The sequence below is a fragment of the Pongo pygmaeus genome, chromosome 1, assembly GCF_028885625.2.
Source record: "Pongo pygmaeus isolate AG05252 chromosome 1, NHGRI_mPonPyg2-v2.0_pri, whole genome shotgun sequence".
NCBI lineage: Eukaryota > Metazoa > Chordata > Mammalia > Primates > Hominidae > Pongo > Pongo pygmaeus.
The window spans coordinates 229,770,199-229,790,901 of record NC_072373.2 but is presented as its reverse complement, the minus strand read 5'-3'; the positions used below and the strand labels follow the sequence as shown (position 1 = coordinate 229,790,901).

The window sequence follows — 20,703 nt, the reverse complement described above, 5'->3', positions numbered from 1 at the left end:
GCGTGTATGCCGTGCACGTGTGCTGTGCATGTGCGCCGTTTGCGTGCCGTGCGTGTGCTGTTTGCATGTGTGCCGTGCGCATGTGCCATGTGCGTGTGCCATTTGCGTGTGTTGTTTGCATGTACCATGTGCATGTGCCATTTGTGTGTGCCGCATTCCTGTGCTCGTGTGCCAGGTTCGCATGTGCGCCATGTTCCTGCGTGCATGTGTGCTCAGTGTGTGCCATATGCATGTGCGGTGGTCCTCACAGCACCATGGGGAAGAGGCACCAGCCAGGGCACACCTTCTGGTATCTGCTAGGTCTGCTGGGCCCTAGCTGAAGCTGAGTACCCCCGAGTTCCCCTGGGAGGGCCTGCACCTGGAGCCTGGTGTGTCCCCAAGGGCACCCCCAAAGCAACGCAGAGGCAGAGGAGGAGTCTGGGCCCCGCACACCTGGTGCTGTTCCGGCCACCACTCATTTGCCTGTGGCCCTTCCTCCCTTGTTTGCATGCCCCCCCGGCAAACAAACTCCACCCCCAGCAGGAGCCACCTGTGTGCCTGCCACGCAGAAGCGGCCCAGACGGGGGTCAGCAGTGTGAGTACAGCTGGCCATGCGGTTCCTGCAGCTTCCAGGCATCAGACCCCGGCAGAAGAAGGGCTGAGACCCTCAAGGAACTCTGCTCCCAAGCAGGCTGGGAGGGCACCGCCACCACCCCAGGGCCCTCCCCAGCTGCAGGGTGGAGGCCTGGCTGGCCGGCTGCCCACTGGCTTGACTGGTCTGCAGGCCTAGGGGACCCAGCCCTGCCGCCCCTGGCTCCGGCCAGCACAGCCTTGAGTTGGAGCCAGAAGCTCCCAGGGCTGGGTAGGAGGCGTTTCTGTGCTTGTGAAAAGCCCCAGAGCTGGGTGTCTCTGCATCCCTCCCACGCAGCTGAGCCCTCAGAGCCCTGGAGGCCCCGTTGCCCCCTCTCCTCTCCACAGCCTGCCAGGCAACTCCAGGAATGGGGGGGTGGCGAGGGGCTCAGCCACAGGCAGGGAACATGGCCATGGCCAGCGACTGAGCAGAGCCTGCCTGCCAGTCAATGCTGGCCATAGAGCCTGGCAGTGGCCTCAGGCAGAGTCTGACGCACACAAACTTTCAGGCCCAGGAAGCGAGGACACCACTGGGGCCCCAGGGTGTGGCAAGTGAGGATAGCAAGGGTTTTGCTAAACAAATCCCCTGCCTGCTCCCCGCCCCGGGCTCACTCCATGTGAGGCCCCAGTCAGGGCAGCCACCTGCCGTGCCTGTTGGAAGTTGCCTCTGCTATGCTGGGCCCTGCTGTCCTGGGCCTCAGCCTCTGGGCTCTCCTGCACTCTGGGACGGGGGCCCCATTGTGCCTGTCACAGCAACTTAGGATGAAAGGGGACTATGTGCTGGGGGGGCTGTTCCCCCTGGGCGAGGCCGAGGAGGCTGGCCTCCGCAGCCGGACACGGCCCAGCAGCCCTGTGTGCACCAGGTACAGAGGTGGGATGGCCTGGGTCGGGGTCAGGGTGACCAGGTCTGGGGTGCTCCTGAGCCGGGGCCGAGGTGGCCACCTGTGGTTCCGTGTGGCCCCAGGTTCTCCTCGAACGGCCTGCTCTGGGCACTGGCCATGAAAATGGCCGTGGAGGAGATCAACAACAAGTCGGATCTGCTGCCTGGGCTGCGCCTGGGCTACGATCTCTTCGATACGTGCTCAGAGCCTGTGGTGGCCATGAAGCCCAGCCTCATGTTCCTGGCCAAGGCAGACAGCCGCGACATCGCCGCCTACTGCAACTACACGCAGTACCAGCCCCGTGTGCTGGCTGTCATCGGGCCCCACTCATCAGAGCTCGCCCTAGTCACCGGCAAGTTCTTCAGCTTCTTCCTCATGCCCCAGGTGGGCACCCCCCACCATCACCCACCCCCACCCAGCCCTGCCCGTGGGAGCCCCTGTGTCAGGAGATGCCTCTTGGCCCTTGCAGGTCAGCTACGGCGCTAGCATGGAGCTGCTGAGCGCCCGGGAGACCTTCCCCTCCTTCTTCCGCACTGTGCCCAGCGACCGTGTGCAGCTGACGGCCGCTGCGGAGCTGCTGCAGCAGTTCGGCTGGAACTGGGTGGCCGCCCTGGGCAGCGACGATGAGTATGGCCGGCAGGGCCTCAGCATCTTCTCGGCCCTGGCCGCGGCACGTGGCATCTGCATTGCACACGAGGGCCTGGTGCCGCTGCCCCGTGCCGATGATTTGCGGCTGGGGAAGGTGCAGGACGTGCTGCACCAGGTCAACCAGAGCAGCGTGCAGGTGGTGCTGCTGTTCGCCTCTGTGCACGCTGCCTACGCCCTCTTCAACTACAGCATCAGCAGCAGGCTCTCGCCCAAGGTGTGGGTGGCCAGTGAGGCCTGGCTGACCTCTGACCTGATTATGGGGCTGCCCGGCATGGCCCAGGTAGGCACGGTGCTTGGCTTCCTCCAGAAGGGTGCCCAGCTGCACGAGTTCTCCCAGTACGTGAAGACACACCTGGCCCTGGCCGCCGACCCCGCTTTCTGCGCCGCCCTGGGCGAGAGGGAGCAGGGTCTGGAGGAAGACGTGGTGGGCCAGCGCTGCCCGCAGTGTGACTGCATCACGCTGCAGAACGTGAGCGCAGGGCTAAATCACCACCAGATGTTCTCTGTCTACGCGGCTGTGTATAGCGTGGCCCAGGCCCTGCACAATACTCTTCAGTGCAACGCCTCAGGCTGCCCTGCGCAGGACCCCGTGAAGCCCTGGCAGGTGAGCCCGGGAGATGGGGGTGTGCTGACCTCTGCACGTGCCCAGGCCACCAGGCACGGCCACCACGCCTAAGCTGGAGGTGGCTGGCAGCTCAGCCCCGTCCCCCACCCGCAGCTTCTGGAGAACATGTACAACCTGACCTTCCACGTGGGCGGGCTGACGCTGCGGTTCAACAGCAGCGGAAACGTGGACATGGAGTACGATCTGAAGCTGTGGGTGTGGCAGGGCTCAGTGCCCAAGCTCCACAATGTGGGCGGGTTCAATGGCAGCCTCTGGACAGAGCGCCTGAAGATCCGCTGGCACACGCCTGACAACCAGGTGAGGTGAGGGTGGGTGTACCAGGCGTGCCCCGTGGCAGCCCCCACGGCAGGGCACAGCCTGGGGGTGGGGGCCGTCCCGGTCTCCCGTGGGCGTGCCCAGCCGAGCAGAGCCAGACCCCAGGCCTGTGCGCAGAAGCCCGTGTCCCAGTGCTCGCGGCAGTGCCAGGAGGGCCAGGTGCGCCGGGTCAAGGGGTTCCACTCCTGCTGCTACGACTGTGTGGACTGCAAGGCGGGCAGCTACCGGCACAGCCCAGGTGAGCCGCCTTCCCAGCAGGCGGGGGTGGGAACGCAGCAGGGGAGGGTCCTGCAGAGTCCTGGCTCTGAGACCGGAGCCCATGGGGGACGAGACGAGCACCCAGCGCCCTTCTCCTCCTCACAGACGACCTCGCCTGCACCTTTTGCCGCCAGGATGAGTGGTCTCCGGAGCGGAGCACACGCTGCTTCCGCCGCAGGTCTCGGTTCCTGGCATGGGGAGAGCCAGCTGTGCTGCTGCTGCTCCTGCTGCTGAGCCTGGCGCTGGGCCTCGTGCTGGCTGCTTTGGGGCTGTTCATTCGCCATCGGGACAGCCCACTGGTTCGGGCCTCGGGCGGGCCCCTGGCCTGCTTTGGCCTGGTGTGCCTGGGCCTGGTGTGCCTCAGCGTCCTCCTGTTCCCTGGCCGGCCCGGTACCGCCCGCTGCCTGGCCCAGCAGCCTTTGTCCCACCTCCCGCTCACGGGCTGCCTGAGCACGCTCTTCCTGCAGGCGGCCGAGATCTTCGTGGAGTCAGAACTGCCTCTGAGCTGGGCAGACCGGCTGAGTGGCTGCCTGCGGGGGCCCTGGGCCTGGCTGGTGGTGCTGCTGGCCATGCTGGTGGAGGTCGCACTGTGCACCTGGTACCTGGTGGCCTTCCCGCCGGAGGTGGTGACGGACTGGCACATACTGCCCACAGAGGCACTGGTGCACTGCCGCACACGCTCCTGGGTCAGCTTCGGCCTAGCACACGCCACCAACGCCACGCTGGCCTTCCTCTGCTTCCTGGGCACCTTCCTGGTGCAGAGCCGGCCGGGCCGCTACAACCGTGCCCGTGGCCTCACCTTTGCCATGCTGGCCTACTTCATCACTTGGGTCTCCTTTGTGCCCCTCCTGGCCAACGTGCAGGTGGTCCTCAGGCCCGCCGTGCAGATGGGCGCCCTCCTGCTCTGCGTTCTGGGCATCCTGGCTGCCTTCCACCTGCCCAGGTGTTACCTGCTCATGCGGCAGCCAGGGCTCAACACCCCTGAGTTCTTCCTGGGAGGGGGCCCTGGGGATGCCCAAGGCCGGAACGACGGGGACACAGGAAATCAGAGGAAACATGAGTGACCCGACCCTATGATCTCAGCCCCGGGGAACCCAGACCTAGCTGAGATCCCCCCCCTAAGCCAACAATGACCCATGTCCTCCTACAGAGACCCTCCCGCTCTAGATTCTGACCCCAAGTTGTCTCCTGACCCTGACCCCACAGTGACCCCTAGGCCTGCAGCAGGTGGACACCCCTGTGACCATCTGGGCCCCAGAGCCAAGCTGTGTCCCTGTCCCTCTGTGCCCAGACCAGGCCTGCCCAGGTAACTCAGACCCACCGTTCTGGAAAGAGGCCCAGAGGGCTCCCAGGGTCCCCGCAACCCACACCGTGAGCTCAGGAAAAGGACGCAGGGAGGCCCCGGCCAGATGGCTGGAAGCCCAAACCAGGCCCTGCCGACCTGACCATGTCCCGCCAGGGCCCCCACCCAGCACCCTTGCCAGGCACCACAGCAGTGGGAGGCCAGGTGGGGGCACACAGGCATATGCCCAGGGCAGAGCCCGCCCAGGTGGGGGTGGCACCCAGCTTCCTTCTCTGCCCTGGCCCAGTGGGTACACACCATCATGACTGTCACCAGTCCCAGGGACAGAGCCCAGGTGGGGTGGGGGCGGGATCCAGCACCACGGCCAGCACCGACCACCAGGACCCTGGAGCCAGCACCATGGACAGAAAACTGCCCATCAGGGTCCGATGCCAGCACCCCGCCAGGCCCACACAGGGTCTTGGGTCAGAGTCCGAGGGTCAGCTCCCAGCAGGGCCTAGGGGAGGCTGGACCAGCTCCCTATGCCTCATTCCAAGGCAGCCCAGCCGGAGAGAAGCGGCACAGGCCACACATCCGTCCCATAAAATTAAACGCTTTTTAGTGTTTAAAATAAGCAGCATTTACACAGAAGCAGCTCTATGTGAACCATCTAGGCGCTGGGACTTTGATACAATATCTACAGCACAGACACGTGGGGGCCAGAGAAGCCAAGAAGGCCGCGGTGTGTGCAGGCCGCGATGTGTGCGCGCAGTGTGTGCACTCACCAAGGATGGGCCACCTGACTGCCCATCTCCCCAAGACCTCCCTCCCTGTGGTAGCTGTGCACATCGGGGCCCCTTGACCCTGCGGGCCACGGTCCCTCCCCGCCCTGGCGGGGACACAGTGGGCAGGATGTCCAGCCCTCTCTCGTCTTCCCGTCCCGTCCTCCACATACTTTCAGACTGCGTTGCCGGATGGGAGGGGAGAAGGTGCAGGCTGCTCCAAGGGGCAGCGGCAGGTGGGACAGCTGACAGGGTCACCTCCTCCCCAAGTCACCGGCCAGGCAATAAATAAATAAATTAGATCCCTACTCCAGACAGCCAGAGGGACCTGGGGGCTCCGGCTCCACCCCCGGGAGGCCCTGTCCTGGGTCAGACGGCTTGGGCCAGTGCACCGCAGGGGGTTGCCCCGCGTGGACCACCCTGGGGGCCTGGGCACAGCTGTGCAGGAGGTGGGGGTCAGCCAAGAGCCCAAGGGGGTCTTCCTCATCCCAGGAGGGGTCGCCACCAGACACAAGGGGTTGGGAGGTCCCTGAGGCTCTCGCTGAGGAGCAGAGAGGGAGCGCCCCCAACATGGCTGCTCAGACACAGGTGCTGTCAGGAGCCGGAGCAGCCAGGCTGCCAGGGCAGATGGTGGTGGTCCAGCCTGCCCCCCACCCTGCCTCCCATCCCGGCCCCCACGAAGGCAAGCCCACGTGAGCTCTGCGTGCAGCAGGACCGCCAGCTCCCCGCCTCGGGCAGGGCTGGGGCACGCGCCACGAGTCACATGATGTCCACGAAGAACTCGCAGGGGTTCCCCATGGCCTTCTGGAAGGACTGGCGGCTGCCTGTCAATTCCGGGGGGACGGCAGCCAGCTCCCGGACAGGGGGTCCCCCAGGAGGCCCCCCCACCACTGTATAGGCCTTGGTCATGGGATGGGGCGGGGGGAGCCCCGGGGCGGTGGCCGAGGCCTGACTGCGCGGGCTGCTGCCGCGGCTGAGCTGGCCGGCCGGACGCTCTCGCCAGCTGCTCCCCACCCCACTCGGTGCCGTGTGATCCGATTCACTGCCGCTGCCCCCGGCTCCCGCCGCCCGACGCTCCTTCTCACGGCCCGGGGCCCGGCGGCTGCTCCGGGTGGACCCGCTGCTCTTGCTCCCTGGGAGTGAGAACAGGATGGGGAAGGAGGCCGTCAGCACCAGGCCCGGCCACGTCCAGAACAACCGCCCCCGCCAGGCGCCAGGTGACCAGGCAGGAACGGTGGCCCGTGCAGGATGGGTGGGTGGGGCAGCCATGCAGGCGCGAGGACAGGTCCGGCACCCCCAGGGTCACAGGGGCAGCTGCAGCAGGCGTGGGCTGGTGGAGGCAGTGGGAGGCAGGCAGGGTCCTGGGGCGAGCTGGGCGCCCCCACGCCTCACCCCGATGCTTGAGCTGAGGGCCTGGTCTCGTGGCTGAAAGACTGAGGCGCCAGCGAGGGCCCCTCATGCCCGGTGCCCCCATGGCCATCCTGGATTCCCCACCCGAGGCCCCACTGTCCCCCCGACCCAGGACCCTGGCCGACGGATGACTCAGCTCAGCCCTGTCCTGGGCTCCCAAGACGCAGTGGGAGCTGGAGGGCATGGCCAGCTGGGGACATGCTGAGGGACGCCGGGTGGGACCCTGGCTTACCGGCCCAAGGTCCACTCCGCTAGTCCTTCAGTCTAAGGCTTGTTCAGCACAAGACAAGGGATAGCACGAGTTACACGCCCGGCTGCCCGGCACCTGCCCGGCACCCACCCGCCACCAGTGGGGCCTGACCGCGGGCTGGGTGGGGCTGAAGTGGGCGCAAGCGCTGGTCGAGGGTCAGTAGACACCAAGCATGGCTTCTCTGCGGCCCCACACCCTCCGGCCACCTCTCCTCTCTCACTCTCCTTCCTGGGCCCTCCAGGCCGCCACCTGCACCCCTCCCTGGCCTGCAGACACCCCCGCTGGCCTCACCAACCCCACCCACTGGGGCCTCTGCTCCACCAGGCAACACCTCAGCGACGCCCTGGATCTCCCGGCCTCTAAACACATCCCAGCCATGGGCACAAGGCTGTGATGCACGCCACCATCCACATTAGGCTCCCTGCCCGGGCTGCAGCTGCCACCCTCCTGTGTCCTGGGGCCTAGAAAGTGACTGTCAGACTCCTTGGCCACCCCTGCCCTATCCTTGTCACACGGCCCTTGGCCACATGGTCTCCTGGCCTCCTGCCTCTACCATAGGAGAACCACCAGCTGCCACCCCTACCAGGCACAGCCGCCCAGGCCGCCAGGCTCCTGGAGGCCCCTCATCCCAACCCCACCCAGATGAGGTGGGGTCCAGGCTGCCCCTGTGTGAGACGCTTCCCTGTCCTCCCCATTCACACTGGCTCTTGGATCCCCCTGGCACTTGCCCTTTCCAGAAGGAGCCCACCCAGGGCCCAATTACACAGCAGGAGCATGGGGTTGGGGTCAGTAGAGAAGTGGGGCGGAGCCGGGGGTGGGGTGCAGCAGCAGCGGGGTGGGGTGGAGCTGGGGGCGGAGCAGCAGCGGGTGGGGTGGGGCTGGGGGCGGAGCAGCAGTGGAGTGGGGCGGAGCCGGGTGCGCGGCAGCAGCGGGTGGGGCAGAGCTGGGGGCGGAGCCGGGGAAGGGCAGGTGGGGGCGGCGTTCTCACCTTCACTCTGCTGACTCCCGGTGCTGCCGCTGCCATAGCTAAAGCCCGGGTCCTGGTAGGCAGGCGGGAAGCAGGGTGGGGGCCCCGGGTACTGGTAGGGATAGCCCTGACCCAGGGGCCAGGGGGCAGCCGGGTGGGGCAGCGGGGCCAGCGTGTCCTGATCCGAAGCCCCACTGGAGCCACTGTTGAGGTTCAGGGTGGCGAGATCTGGTGGGGGAGGGTAGGTGAGGGCCGCAGAGGGGCCTCCGGCGTTCCCCTCCCCCCCGCCCGGAAGCCCGAAGCCCCCACTCACTGCTGCAGAGGTCCCCGAAGACATAGTAGCACTGCTCGGAGAAGGTGATCTTGTTGACCGTGTGCCGCAGGAAGCCGTGCTTCAGCAAGCTGCTGGCGTACTTCCGGGCCTCCCGTCGCTCCTTGAAGCCCTCCACGTGTGCGTACAGCCAGTCCACCACGTCCGCCCCTGGCCGGCACCAGCGGTCAGCCCGCAGCCCGGAGGCACGCAGCCCCGCCCCTGGCACTGTCCGCCCGCGGGGACTGCCACTCACCGATGACGGCATTGGCGATGGTGATCTTGAGCCACATGCGGTCGCGGATCTCCAGTCCCGAGTCTGGAAGCTGCATGACCCGGACGACGGCGCTCATGTCACTCTTCACCGTCAGCGGCGCCTCTTCCAGCTCTGCAAGGCACAGCCCCGCCTCAGCCCCAGCAGCTGAAGGCGGGGGACTCAGGGCCCTGCACCCCCAGGGGAGCCTCTGGGCAGAGCCTGCGCCAGGGCGCAAGCTGGAGGGTGCGTGACAGCAGGGCCCCGGCTCACTGCAGGATGCAACCCCGTGAGGCTGGGGCGTGAGCAGGAGGATTGGACATTTAGTCTCCCACTCCCGCAGACACTTTTCATCAGGATCCTAGACGCAAACTGGGCTGAGGACACCCCACCCTGCAGACCAGGGCGTAATGAGAACGGGGCAGGCCCCTTCCCCTCCCCGCATGCCCCGCCCGAGAGCGCAGGCTGTTAGTCGTGTTAGCGGCAGGAAGCAGAATGGAGACCCGGCCCCTGCCTCTGGCCCCCTGGGTGCACCCCGCATAGGGGCCCTACATACATCCCCTGCTCCCAACACACAGACCATGAGCAGGATGGGCTGCGCAAGGTGGGCACGGGTGCCTGTGCGCACATGTCTGTGCAAGAAGTTGGGGACAGGCAACACACACGTGTCAGCCCCATGATGGCCACAGGCGGCCATGCTGGAGGCTGGCAGAGACGCCCCCTCCAAGCCTCGGTTTCTGCTGGGGCCCTCGGGAGCTGCCACTTACGTGGAGCACCAGGCACGGAGCTGGTTAGTGAGGAGGAGCTGGTGCGCGTGACGGCGCTGGAGCAGGGGCTCGTACCGTAGCGGGGCAGGGCTCCTGTCAGTGCCGCCGTGTGGGACAGCCAGGCGGCGGGGTCGATGGGCCGCACCGGGTCAGCTGGGTGGCCGCCACGTGGCGATACAGGCGGACAGATGGACAGGGTGGGAGGGCAGGGTGCAGGGCACAGAGGAGAGAGACTTTCAGGCTGGGTAGGCGCCCCCTCCCCATCCCGCCCCGTGTGCCCCGAGGGCCACTCACCCCGTGGGACAGTGAAGTAGCTTCGGGGCGTTGGGTCCCAGCACTTGGCCACAGTGAGGCTGATGGGCCTGCAGGAACGGTGTTCACACAGCAAGGCCCCCATGGCCCCACCTCCCTGCCTGGCCCCTCCCGCTCCAGCGCCCCCAGCCCTCACCCCGTCTGGGATACGATCTCCCGCAGCACCCGCACGGCATCATCATTGCTCATGTTCTCAAAGTTCACGTCATTCACCTGCAGGGGTGGGGATTAGGGTGGTGCAGGCAGGGTGTGCAGCTCAGTCCACCGCCCCCGCAGATCCACCCGCAGCTGCAGGTCCCCCAGCAGCCCCCACAGACCCACCCGCAGCCACACGTCACCCTGCAGCCCCCACGGACCCACCCGTAGCCGCATGTCACCCCAAAGTCCCCACGGACCCACCCGCAGCCGCACGTCACCCTGCAGCCCCCACGGACCCACCCGCAGCCGCACGTCACCCCGAAGTCCCCACGGACCCACCCGCAGCCGCACGCCACCCCGAAGTCCCCACGGACCCACCCGCAGCCGCACGTCACCTCGAAGTCCCCACAGACACACCTGCAGCAACATGTCGCCTGGCTCGATGCGGCCGTCAGCGGCCACAGCCCCGCCCTTCATGATGGAGCCGATGTAGATGCCGCCGTCTCCACGGTCGTTGCTCTGCCCCACGATGCTGATGCCCAGAAAGTGATGTCTCTCTGCAGGAAGAGCCATGAGCCGCGGCCAAGCCTCTGCCCCTGCCCCCAACCCTCGCCCCGAGGCCTCACCCATGTTGAGCGTGACAGTAACGATGTTGAGGGACATGGTGGAGTCGGTTATGCTGCTGAAGGAGGAGGCCTGCGGAGGGGAGGGGGGCGTGTGTGAAGGGCACGGGGCTGCCCGACACTGACTTCGCCTCCCCAGCCCCGCCCTGCTCCACCCTGCTGCCTACCCGGTCCGCCTGCCGAAGGCGCTGCTTCCTCCGCCGGCGTTTGTGCTTCCGGATGAGCCTGGATGAGGTGCTCTGCTCCGTGGAGCTGCTCAGCCTGGGGACAGACCGTCAGAGCTCAGAGGAGCTAGAGACATGGGTGGGGGGCTGGGACCCCGCTCCCCCAATGCTGGGTGGGCTGAACCTGGGAATCGGGGGGTTCAGGCCAGGCTTGTTCCAAAGCAGGCTCAGTGCCTGACGTCCACGCCCCAGGACCTACACACGTGATGTGCACGAGCACACACGAAAATCCCAGAAACAGGCAAACTGGGCACAAACACATGTAGCCAGATCCACTACTGGCACACACGCACCCCTGCACACATGCACCCCTGCACACACATGCACACCTGTGCACAGGCACACATGCACACACACCTGCACACACGCACACAGGCACACATACACCTACACACAGGCACACCTGCACACACACCTGCACACATGCATGCACACCTGCACACTGCACACCTACACACACGCACGCATGCACACATACGCCTGCACACAGGCATACATGCACACACACGCCTGTGCACACACACCTGCACACACGCACACGTGCACATGCACACACGTGCATTATGAAAACGCTCCTCACATGCACACTGTGAAAACGCACCTCACGCACACACACGTGCACACACAGACATGCGCATCATTTACATAAACATTTGCACACAGGTACTTGCACAGACACACATGCGCAATGTGAAAACACCTCACACAGACACATGCACAAGCAGACACGTGCATCACGTACACATTTGCACGCGGGCACACACAGGCGCACAAACACGTGCACAGTGAAAACCAGTGGAACACGTGCACAAGCACACGTGCATCATGTACACAGACATTTGCACGCACACACATGCACACACAGACACGTGCAATGTGAAAACACCTCATGCAGACCCACACATGCACACCATGTACAGACATTTGCACGTGGGCACACAGGCACACACGCCCGCAGACACACCCACACACCTGCTCGTGCTGCCATCCTCCTCCGAGTCCACAAAGCTGCTGGACTCAAGCTCACTGCTTAGGGCGGTGGACGCGCTGTCTGGGGGCAGCCCCACATCCCGCCGTCGGTCTCCCCTTGGGTGCCCATTGGTCCGGGCGGCTGTGGGGGCAGCAAGTTGGGAGCTGACTGCGGGGTCTCCCAGAGGTCATGGGTTTGGGGCCGCCTGGGCAGTGCTGCATGCCTGTGGGTCTGGGAGCTGGCGGCTCGACTGTAGGCTCACTGGGCGTGTGCCTCCACCCCAGCACCGCTACTGGCTGGGGGACAGGAACTGCTGTAGTAGGAACATGGCTCATGGGGGTCCCAGGGAGGCTGGGGGTCCACAGCTGGGCAGACATGACCACTGTACCCTCCTCGCGGTTCCGGCGTCGGGCACGCTCCCGCCGGTGGCTGACCATGGACTCCGTGCCTGTCTCGTTGTCCATCCCGTCACGGCTGCTGGCCACATTTGGGCTGTGCAACAAGAGCAGGATGGGTGGGGAGGCCATGGCCCCAGCCCCTCAGATGCCTCCCTGCCCAGCCTCCCCTCGCCTGTGGGACCCCAGCCCCAGCAGGTGCCACACCTGCCTACTGGCCCAGGCAGGTCTCCCTCCCCTGTTGGTCAGCAACCCCCATGACAGGCTTGGGGTAGCAGGGCCCAGTGCCCACGGTGTCCTTACTGGAAGGAAGGGGGCCGAGAGTCCCCGATGCCGCCTGTCCGCTCGAGGGGCGGGGGCAGGTCTGTGTGGCTGTCCGTGCCCTGGGACCCTGCATCTGAGTGAGCACCCTCAGCCAGGACCAGCTGTGGAGGGAGCAGGCATGCTCAAGGGGGCCCATCCTCCTTCAGGACGCCTCCTCAGGGCACCCAGGGAACAGGGGGCCAGCAAGCTGCCCTATCCGCACCCAGCCTGCCAGGGCCTCCCCACACCCACCGCCTCCCCGCAGGAAGAGCCCCACCCTGGAATGCTCCCCAGGCTAGCCTTCGGGGCCAAGACGCAGGGGCTCACCCAGGAGACCACGCGGCCGTTGAAGCAGGGAAGCTTGGCGTTGTCATCAAAGATCTCCTCCTTCACCACCCTGTGGGCATATGCCGCCATGAGGCCCCACCTGGGGGGCCTAACCCTGCGGCTCTAGAGGTGAGGCCTGGAGAGCAGGCGCTCCTCCTGCCCGCACAACGTCACTCTGTGGACACCCCTGCTAGCACATTCTCCTCTTGGGAACCGTCCTTCCTCTCCATCACATCCTGGGCCCCCACCCCCCCAGCATGGGGACAGTGGCTGTGGACATCCTCACAGGGGTGGCTCAGCCAAAGGCTTCCAGTCCCCTGCAGCGTCGGTCCCCAGCCCCCAGGTGGGGGGACAGCTAGGGTGAGGCCTCCTTGGGAAAGCCCCTGTGCCGAGCTGCCCTCGGTTCATGTATGTGGTGGCCCCAGATGCTGTCTCCAACCACCCCCACCTCATCTTGTCCTGGGGCTTGGAGCCCCCCCAGGGCTTCCCCGACACTGGGACTTCTCAGGGCCAGGACCCAGCCTCCTCAGCAGCAGCAGCTGCACCTACCGGGCTCCAAGGCTCCCCAGGCTATTCCCTGTCCCTTGCCCCAGACCTCAGGTCCACCGCTCCACCTCCCAGCCAGCTCCAGACCAGCCGCCCACTCCTCAACAGCCAGGGCATCAGGCCACCTGCACCCACCCCTGCACTCAGACCTGTCATTCCCAACCAGGAGCCCAAATCCTCCAGCAGCCTCCTCTCCATCAGGCCGGCCATGCCGTCTGGCCCCACTCCGCCCTCCTGGCGTCTCAGGAGCACCCTCAGGTCCCAGGCCATGTGCCTGCCTGCCCAGGTTCAGGCTCTGTGAGGGCAGGGCTTTGCCTGACCCCTGCCCTGCACCCCTAGCCAGGCTCACAGTCCACGCACAAGGACTCTCGGACCTGACGGACGGACGTAGGTGGGCTGGGAGGGCACACAGGTCCCCAGAGGCAGCCCACCACCCTGCTGTCCTGTCCATCTAGCCAGGGAGACAAAGACCTCCACTCACCAAACCTCCCTGCACCTCAGGACCTAGAGGGGCAGCAGGGGACGTGGAGCCGGCAGGGCCCCCAGGAGAGCAAGCTGGCCAGCTGCCTCGCCAGTCCACCCGCAGGTCACATGGGCTTGGGAACGGGGCAGAGGGCACCCAGGCAGGCCGCAGAAAGTCAGGGGACACGAACCAGGAGGAGGCCAGGTGACCCGAGCTCAGAGTTCAGAGGGCAGGGTGGCAACCCACATGGCACAGAGGGGATGGCTGGGCAGGGGCAGGTCCCCGGGCCAAGGAACAAGACAGGCATGGCTGTGGTCGACACTCACACTGTAACCTCTGAGGGCCCAGGCTCTGAGGGCAGGCTGGGTAGGATCCAGACGCCGCCTCATGGCACCCTGCCCTGCCCAGCAGCATTTTCCACACCCGGGACTTGGGCCCAGTGGAGAAACGTGAGCCCGGAGACGGGGCTGGGCCTGGCCGCACACCTGGCAGGAAGCGGCCTTGTGGCTGCTAGTCCCACTGCCAGCTACAGAGCCACCCCGACTGGCCGCTCCAGGTCCCCTGACTCCGGGGCACCTTGACTCAGCCAGGCTCCGAAGCAGCGGGTAGCAGGAGGCCCCCGGCGAAGTGGCAAACCCACACTCCCACCCAAGCCCTGGCCCACCCACTTGCTGGGAAGAGGCCCCAAGCCTCAAGGCAGAGTGGACGGCAGGCAGGGCCAGCCCAGGTGGGAGCAGGGACCCCTCCCTAGCCCTCTGGGGTCCTGCAGCTGCCTCCCCAGGCCTCCCAGGGCAGGGCCATGGCCATGAGGTGGACGCCCCCAAAGAGCAGAGAAGGTCACTTCTCAGACCCCTCCACGTCTGCTGCCCCCACACAGGAGCCTTCCCAGGTAAGACCATGACCCCCATGGCCACCACAGTGAGAGGCTGTCACACCTGAAAGGCTGGAGCAACCCAGGGTGAGGTGGGCCCCACGGACACCAGGGCCACCACCAGCTGCCGCCAGGGGGCCAGGGCCCACAGTGAGCCCTTGTCTCTAATGGACCTGACCACGGCAGAGACCCTGGCAGGGTCCCCACCTCAGCCCCTGACACACAGCCCCAGGTGGCCCGGTCGGCAGCTTCTCCCCTGCCGCACCCAACCCCAGCACCCTCTGACTCACCGGAGGGAGACACTCAGTCACCCAGCACCCTCTGACTCACCGGAGGGAGACACTCGGCCACCCAGCACCCCAGGGCAGCGCCCACCTGGCCCCACAGGAAGAGGGCCCTGCCTCCTGCCACCATCCAGAGTGGCCCAAGCCCACACGGCCCCCCCAGCCAGGGCCTCACGAAGACCCCAGGCTGCCTGGGATGTCCCTGCCCCTTGCCCCCTCACAGATGTCCAGCCAGGGCCCAGAGGCCCTACTCACTCTGCCCTCTTCAGCCCAACAGGGTGTAACAAGTCCTCTCTTGCCCCCGGTGGCAGGGTACAGACCCAAGCCTGGCTGGGCCAGGAGAAAGGCAGCAGGACCCAAACAGCACAGAGGGCAGGGGGGGGTCTGCCTGGGGATCCAGGGGTCAGCTACCCAGGTCCCAGGCAGAGCCCTGCCATCCCCACCCCAGCCGGATGGGGGAGGGTGCTAGAGGCCGGCCAGGTGTTGGGGGCGCACCCACCACCCAGGGTCCCCGCGCCTCTGTAGCAGCCTCCGCTGAAACTCACGGAAGCTGCCAGGGGCACCCCTGCCAGCACTGTGCCCCCACCTTGGGATTCCCTGTGAGGCCTGGCTAACCTCTGTGTGCTGCCCCCACAGACCCGCCCCGGGGAGGAATCCACTCAGAGGCAGCGCCCTGGGAGCCAGCATGACCACACAAGATGCAGAGGACCCTCTGGACTCCCAGAGGCCACAGCCAGCTGCCCTAGACGTGGCGTGGTCCCGAACGCACCCCATTCTCCCAAGGTGGAGCAGGAAGCTGGCCCAGGGCAGGCGGCGCAGAGCCATCTCGTGCCCTCAGAGCCCCCCGTGCACGCCCCAGGTCAGGGCCCTCAGCCTTGGGGGTCTGTGGCCTCCCAACCCCTGACCCCAGAGCCAGCAGCTCTCCACCAGCCTGTCCCCCGGGTGGTGCCGAGTCCTGGGATCTCTCTGTGCTCCCTCCCCAGGTTCAGGCCACACAGGCTTGAGTGTCCCTGCTGGGCCATGGCTATGAGTGCAGTAGGTCAACTGCCTGGACCCTCCCAACACCAGGGAGGCACTCAGGGCACAGAGAGGCTGAGTCACAGACCCCAAGTGGCACAGCCAGGGAGGGCGGAGTGGGAACTCCCCCCGCAGCCCAGGCCAGGCAGAGCCTCCCCAACTCCACAGCTCCCCACAGCACCACCCAGGACACAAGGAGCTGTCACGACACCCAGGCCCATGGCAGGGGGCCCTGGGGACCGGGGCTTTGGGCCCACAGCCTTGCCTCCACCCATCCCCCAGTCCCAGGCCTGGGTCACCCCCACTTCGGAGATGAACTGTGGGAGCTGTGCCCAACAGATGGGCTCGGTGCCAAGTCCAGCAGGCCCAGCATCCGCCACGCACCCAACAGTGGGGACCCGGAGCCAAACACCCTCCCTCGTCTGCCTTGGCCAAAGGCTGGGCGAGACCCCCTGCCAACCACCAAACCCAGCACCAGGCAGAGACCCTCCCCAATTCTTCCCTCCTGCCAGCCCTGGGGACCTTGGGTCAGAATAGCTGTGACCAGGGCATGAAAAGTGGAGGACAGGCGGGGGACCTTCACCCACTGGGCCGAAGCCGTGCGTGGGGAGTGGGGTCCAGACCAGGGCACGTGGCTGTGGCCACGACACAGGCTCCCTGCACTGCAAGGTGGTCAGTCATGCTCTGGAGCAGAGGCTGGGGAACCAGGGCTGGGCTGAGAATGCAGCGGAGGCTGGGGAACCAGGGCTGGGCTGAGAATGCAGTGGAGGCTGGGGAACCAGGGCTGGGCTGAGAATGCAGCGGGGGCTGGCACAGGAACCCCTGACTCACCAGGGACTCCTCAGCGTCCCCAGCCTGAGGCTCCCTCTCTTATGGAAGCCACCCCAGACCAGCGAGGACCTGCCTTCTCTTCCCCCCATCTCCAGCTACATTCACTTGGCATCCAAGGCCAGTGTCTAGTTCAGCTCTCGCTTAAGCTAAAGTATGACTGACCAACCAGCCCCTCCCACAGGGGTTCTATTCCACAGAACAGACAGTGCTGAGAGCTCTGCGCGTAAAACTCAGGGGAAGGGATGAAAGAAGTAATTGATGAGGGTCCTCCGTAGGCTCCTGAGGCCACCAGCCAGAGGATCAGGGAGGACATGGAGCAAGGCCCCCGTCCCAGCCAGAGAACCTGGGAAGCTACAGAGCAAGGCCCCCATCTTGGGCCTCCAGCATCACCCCAGTCCATTCTTTCCAACCCGCACAGCCCAGCCCAGCCCTGACCTCTGCAGCCCCACTGACTCCCAGCCCCCTGTAAGCCTGCAGCCCCCAAAGCTGTACACTGAAGCTCCCCTGTCTCTTTCCTGGCCGCATCCCCAAGCCTGCCTCGACACCCAGACCTGCCCACCCTGTTCCCAGGCCCGGGCACCCACGAGTCCTCCAAATGTGCCCAGCAGGTGCAGCCACTGCTGGAAGTGCACTAGGGCAACAGCCAGGCTGTCTCTGCCCTGGGCAGCCCCCAGTGGGTGTCGGGAGCAGAAGGCGGACTCCCCCAGGGCTTCATCCCAGAGCATGGTCCAGGAGCAGAACCTAGGAGCTGGGCACCTCCTCACTACGCATTTCCTGGTGGCAGACGTTTGCAACAAAGAGCATTAGTGACTTTAGTAACTTTGTTAGAATAGTAAACTAAGTTAAAAACAAAAATACCTTACACATGCCCCATGCTCAAGGCCAAAGCAGCCCAAGCCCAGAGAAGCAGGGACTGCAAGGTGCCCCAGCAGGGGAGGAGCCCGGACCAGATTCAGAAAACAAACCGCCCCCTCCTACCCAACCTGACCGGAACAGGCAGGAGGGCCGCTGAGCCGAGTGGGGAGCGCCCAGCCTTCAGAGGCTGCCAAGGACGCACCCTGCCCCCTCTGCTTCGCCTGGTGGTGGGGGTGGGGAAGGAAAGTATAGCTGTGCAGATGTCCCTTGGGCCCCCCTGAGAGCCCCAGAGCAGACCCAGCCTGACTGGACCTGGGGCTGCCTGAGGACCCTGCAACCACAGAATCCAGGAAACAGCCTTAATGTCACAATCCCAAGAGGCTGCCACACACAAGAACACGGCTTGCCGGAGGCTCACCTCTTGGGGCCACGAGGCCTGAGCCCGCCCCTGGCACTGTGGAGCTGGGACTGGGGACTCAGGTTACTGGTTGCTGGACCGGGCCAGGCCGGGCCTCAAGCAGACGGCCAGGCTCCTGCTCCCTGTCCCAGAGGGCCCAGCTCAGCACAACACGGGTCTCCTCGCCTGGGACACCACCACGGAGGCCCAGCAGGGAGACGCTGACCCAGGCTGCCCCGAAACAGCAGATGGTCTGGGCTGCTCCGGGAAAGCAAGTGCTTTGTGGCTCAGTGGGGACGGGGCCCACAGGGAGCTCAGGACACGGGTAGGCAAATAAAGTTCCACGGTCACCAGTGGCCCTTGACCTCCACCGTGTCACACGGACCCTGGAGAAGGGGACCAGAAGGACCTGTCTTGAGCCTCAGGAAGCTTCTGCAAACCCTAGCAGACAGGTCGGTGAACCTGTCCCCCCACGTCGGTGAACCTGTCCCCCCACGTCTCCCCATCCCAGCTAGGGAACCCCACCCTGCTTCCTTCCCACTGACACGCCCCTGACCCCAGCCCGCATCAACGGCAGGCGCTCCCGGCCAGCCCCGGTGGAAGGGATGCGGCCGACCGAGTCTGACCCGGGCCAAGGCAGGACTCGGGGCCGGGAAGCTGGGGCCAGGGACGACGGGACCCCCGCCTGCCATCGCCCCGCTCCACGGACAGATGGGCGCGCGCCGCACACGGGCGGAGGCCGCCACCCGCGCCGCATCTGGCGGAGGCGCGTCGCGGTCGCAGGTCCCCGGGGGCGCGGACGGCTCAGGACCCTCGCCCCGTCCCCGCGCGGGCAGGTGCGACCCCCGAGCCCGCGCCAAGCTCGCGCAGGCCTCGCGGCCGACTGACCCGAAGTCCTGGTCCATGGATTTAAAGAAGAATTTGTAGGCGTGCACGGGCCGGTTGCTGAGCACGTTCTTGAAGTCGGCTAGCGTGACGCGCTCGGGGGCCACGGGCAGCTTGACCAGGTACGGCGTCTCCTCCTCGTCCATGTGGTAGATGATCTTGGTCTCCGCCATGGCGCGGCGGCGGCGCGGAGCCCGCGCGCTCAGGGCCCGGCCCGGGGCTCGGACGCGGGGCGCTCCCCGCCCGCCTGCGCCCCGCCCGGCCCGCGCCGCTCTCGGCCCCGACGCTCCGAGGCCCCCGGGCGCCCCCGCCCGACCGCCCAGGCCCCGGCCGCCGCCCCCGGCTCCCGCGCTCGTCCCGACTGCTGCCCCGCGGCCCGCGGCCGCCCATCCGCCCCCGGCCCGGGAGCGGCGCGAGGGACGCAGCTCGGAGGGCGCGCTCAGCCCCGCCGCCCTCCCGCCTGCGCCCCTCGGGCCGCGCCGTTAAAGGGACCGCCCGGCCTGGGGCCCTGAGCGTGGCCGCGGGGGGGCGCCCGAGCGCGCAGCGTTGACGTCACGGGAGCGCGCGGCGGGGGCGGGGCGCGGCTGCGCAGACGCAGGCACTCCTCGCTCGCCCCGCCCCGGCCCCGCCCCCGCGCGCGGCCCCGCGCTCCCTTCTGTTCCGGGGCACGCGACACGCGCCGGTGCATTCCCACGCGGCCTGGCTGTGGGCCCGTGGCCGCCGGGGCGCTCGGGTGGGGCGGAGGGACCCCGGGGACGCCGGGTGCGCGGCGCTGAGGTGGCGCCCGGTCCCTCTGCGCCACCGCGAAGGCTCCCGACTTGTGTGGTCTCTGCCGGGTCCCACGGGGTGCAGGCGCAGGCCGAGCGGATGCGGGGCGCGCGGGGGCGCGGGCGTTCACGGAGGCGTCGGAGCGCGCGGCGGCGGGAGGGGTTTCGTCCTGGGGTCCTCCGCAAGGCAGGGGAGACCTCCGATGCGTCGCCTGAGGCCGCGGGGCGTCCGCGCTTACTGCTCCGGGGCTCGAAGGACTGGAGGCCTTCCCAGCCCGACCCCAGCAGGAAGCGCGGAGGCCACTAGAGGGCGGCCCAGGATGGGGAGAGTGAGGAGGAAGCCTGGACGGGGCTGGAGCGATGGGGAGAGTGAGGAGTGGGCTGGACGGGGCTGGAGCGATGGGGAAGAGAGTGCGGTGGGGTCCCTTGGTCCCCGTCCCCAGGAAGCCGGCAGGAGTCTGGAACTCGCATCTATCGGGCCCTGACCATGCTCGGGGCTGCACCGGCTCAGAGAGAAACCCATCAGTGCTGGCACCGGTGCTTGACGGTCAGCTTGGGCCTGGGGTCCTGACCCTGCACCCGGGCTCTGAGAGGGAGAACTGTGGCGTCCGCTCAGCCAAGCCCGGACAGCTCAGCCGCCAGCCCCCTCTGCCTGGAGCCTGGGCCACCTTCCCGCAGCCCTTGTTTTCCGCAGAGGTCGGAAGCCAGGCAGGAAGACCTAAGAGGGGCTATCTGTTGAGGCCCCAGGGAGGGAGGAAGCCCGTCCCTGCCCTGAGGGCCTGACCCCAGGCTAGGTCTCAAGAGAGGCTGGAAGCCAGAGGCCTGAGGCCAGTCCCGCTGCTGACGCGTATGTGGTCCAGCTGGGGCCCTGCTAGGTGTGGCCACTGGTGAGGCCAGAGGTCACCGGGCTGGGAGGGGGGTGTATCTTCAAGCCACACCTCCCCAGACCAGCCTCCCTCCCTCCCTCCCCACCCATGCTGGTGTGGGGTCCTTGTGGGCAACCGTCACCCTTTCTCACTCCCACTGTCCTGGGAGGACAGGAGGATGGGGTTGGTGGTGACGCTGGCTTCAAGAAGCAGCACTTAGTCGCTGGTCTGTGCTGCCAGGACCCCAGGCCACAGGCCTTCCTGCTCCCGCC

The 20,703-nt window shown here is 66.8% G+C and overlaps 2 protein-coding genes across 4 annotated transcripts; one reads left to right on the top strand and one right to left on the bottom strand.

Moving 5' to 3' along the window:
* The first annotated feature begins 1,099 nt into the window (after positions 1–1,099).
* TAS1R3 (taste 1 receptor member 3) lies at positions 1,100–5,252 on the top strand. The gene is made up of 6 exons (XM_054445384.2): positions 1,100–1,472; positions 1,574–1,874; positions 1,960–2,742; positions 2,857–3,060; positions 3,196–3,316; positions 3,442–5,252. The coding sequence occupies exons 1-6, from the start codon at positions 1,282–1,284 to the stop codon at positions 4,398–4,400; spliced, it is 2,559 nt and encodes an 852-aa protein (XP_054301359.1). The 5' UTR covers positions 1,100–1,281; the 3' UTR covers positions 4,401–5,252.
* DVL1 (dishevelled segment polarity protein 1) lies at positions 5,216–19,278 on the bottom strand. 3 transcript variants are annotated; one of them, XM_054445319.2, is made up of 16 exons: positions 18,802–19,108; positions 12,650–12,719; positions 12,323–12,444; positions 12,013–12,116; positions 11,627–11,765; positions 10,598–10,691; positions 10,434–10,503; positions 10,225–10,364; positions 9,806–9,882; positions 9,652–9,719; positions 9,358–9,510; positions 8,594–8,725; positions 8,341–8,508; positions 8,049–8,255; positions 7,043–7,080; positions 6,442–6,533 (listed from the first exon to the last, which is right to left on the bottom strand). In XM_054445319.2, exons 1-15 carry the CDS (start codon positions 18,969–18,971, stop codon positions 7,070–7,072), a joined length of 1,725 nt encoding a protein of 574 aa, XP_054301294.1. In that variant the 5' UTR covers positions 18,972–19,108; the 3' UTR covers positions 6,442–6,533; positions 7,043–7,069. The 3 variants fall into 3 exon arrangements, with proteins under 3 accessions (XP_054301283.1, XP_054301276.1, XP_054301294.1); XM_054445308.2 differs by lacking the exon at positions 7,043–7,080 and having other exon boundaries at positions 5,216–6,533; positions 18,802–19,278; XM_054445301.1 differs by lacking the exon at positions 7,043–7,080 and having other exon boundaries at positions 5,216–6,533; positions 9,433–9,510; positions 18,802–19,107.
* Between the last annotated feature and the right edge of the window lie 1,425 nt (positions 19,279–20,703).

What these genes read in the sequence shown, in the direction of transcription:
- TAS1R3 (XM_054445384.2), top strand. Translation starts at nt 1,282, where the DNA reads ATGCTGGGCCCTGCTGTCCTGGGCCTCAGCCTCTGGGCTCTCCTGCAC. An exon ending in ACCCCGTGAAGCCCTGGCAG is followed by an intron (nt 2,743 to 2,856) that starts GTGAGCCCGGGA and finishes CCCCACCCGCAG; the next exon opens with CTTCTGGAGAACATGTACAA. An exon ending in GGCACACGCCTGACAACCAG is followed by an intron (nt 3,061 to 3,195) that starts GTGAGGTGAGGG and finishes GCCTGTGCGCAG; the next exon opens with AAGCCCGTGTCCCAGTGCTC.
- DVL1 (XM_054445308.2), bottom strand. Translation starts at nt 18,971, where the DNA reads ATGGCGGAGACCAAGATCATCTACCACATGGACGAGGAGGAGACGCCG. An exon ending in ACGCCGGAACCGCGAGGAGG is followed by an intron (nt 11,766 to 12,012) that starts GTACAGTGGTCA and finishes CTGCCCCCACAG; the next exon opens with CCGCCCGGACCAATGGGCAC. An exon ending in CTACTTCACTGTCCCACGGG is followed by an intron (nt 9,511 to 9,651) that starts GTGAGTGGCCCT and finishes GCGGCCACCCAG; the next exon opens with CTGACCCGGTGCGGCCCATC.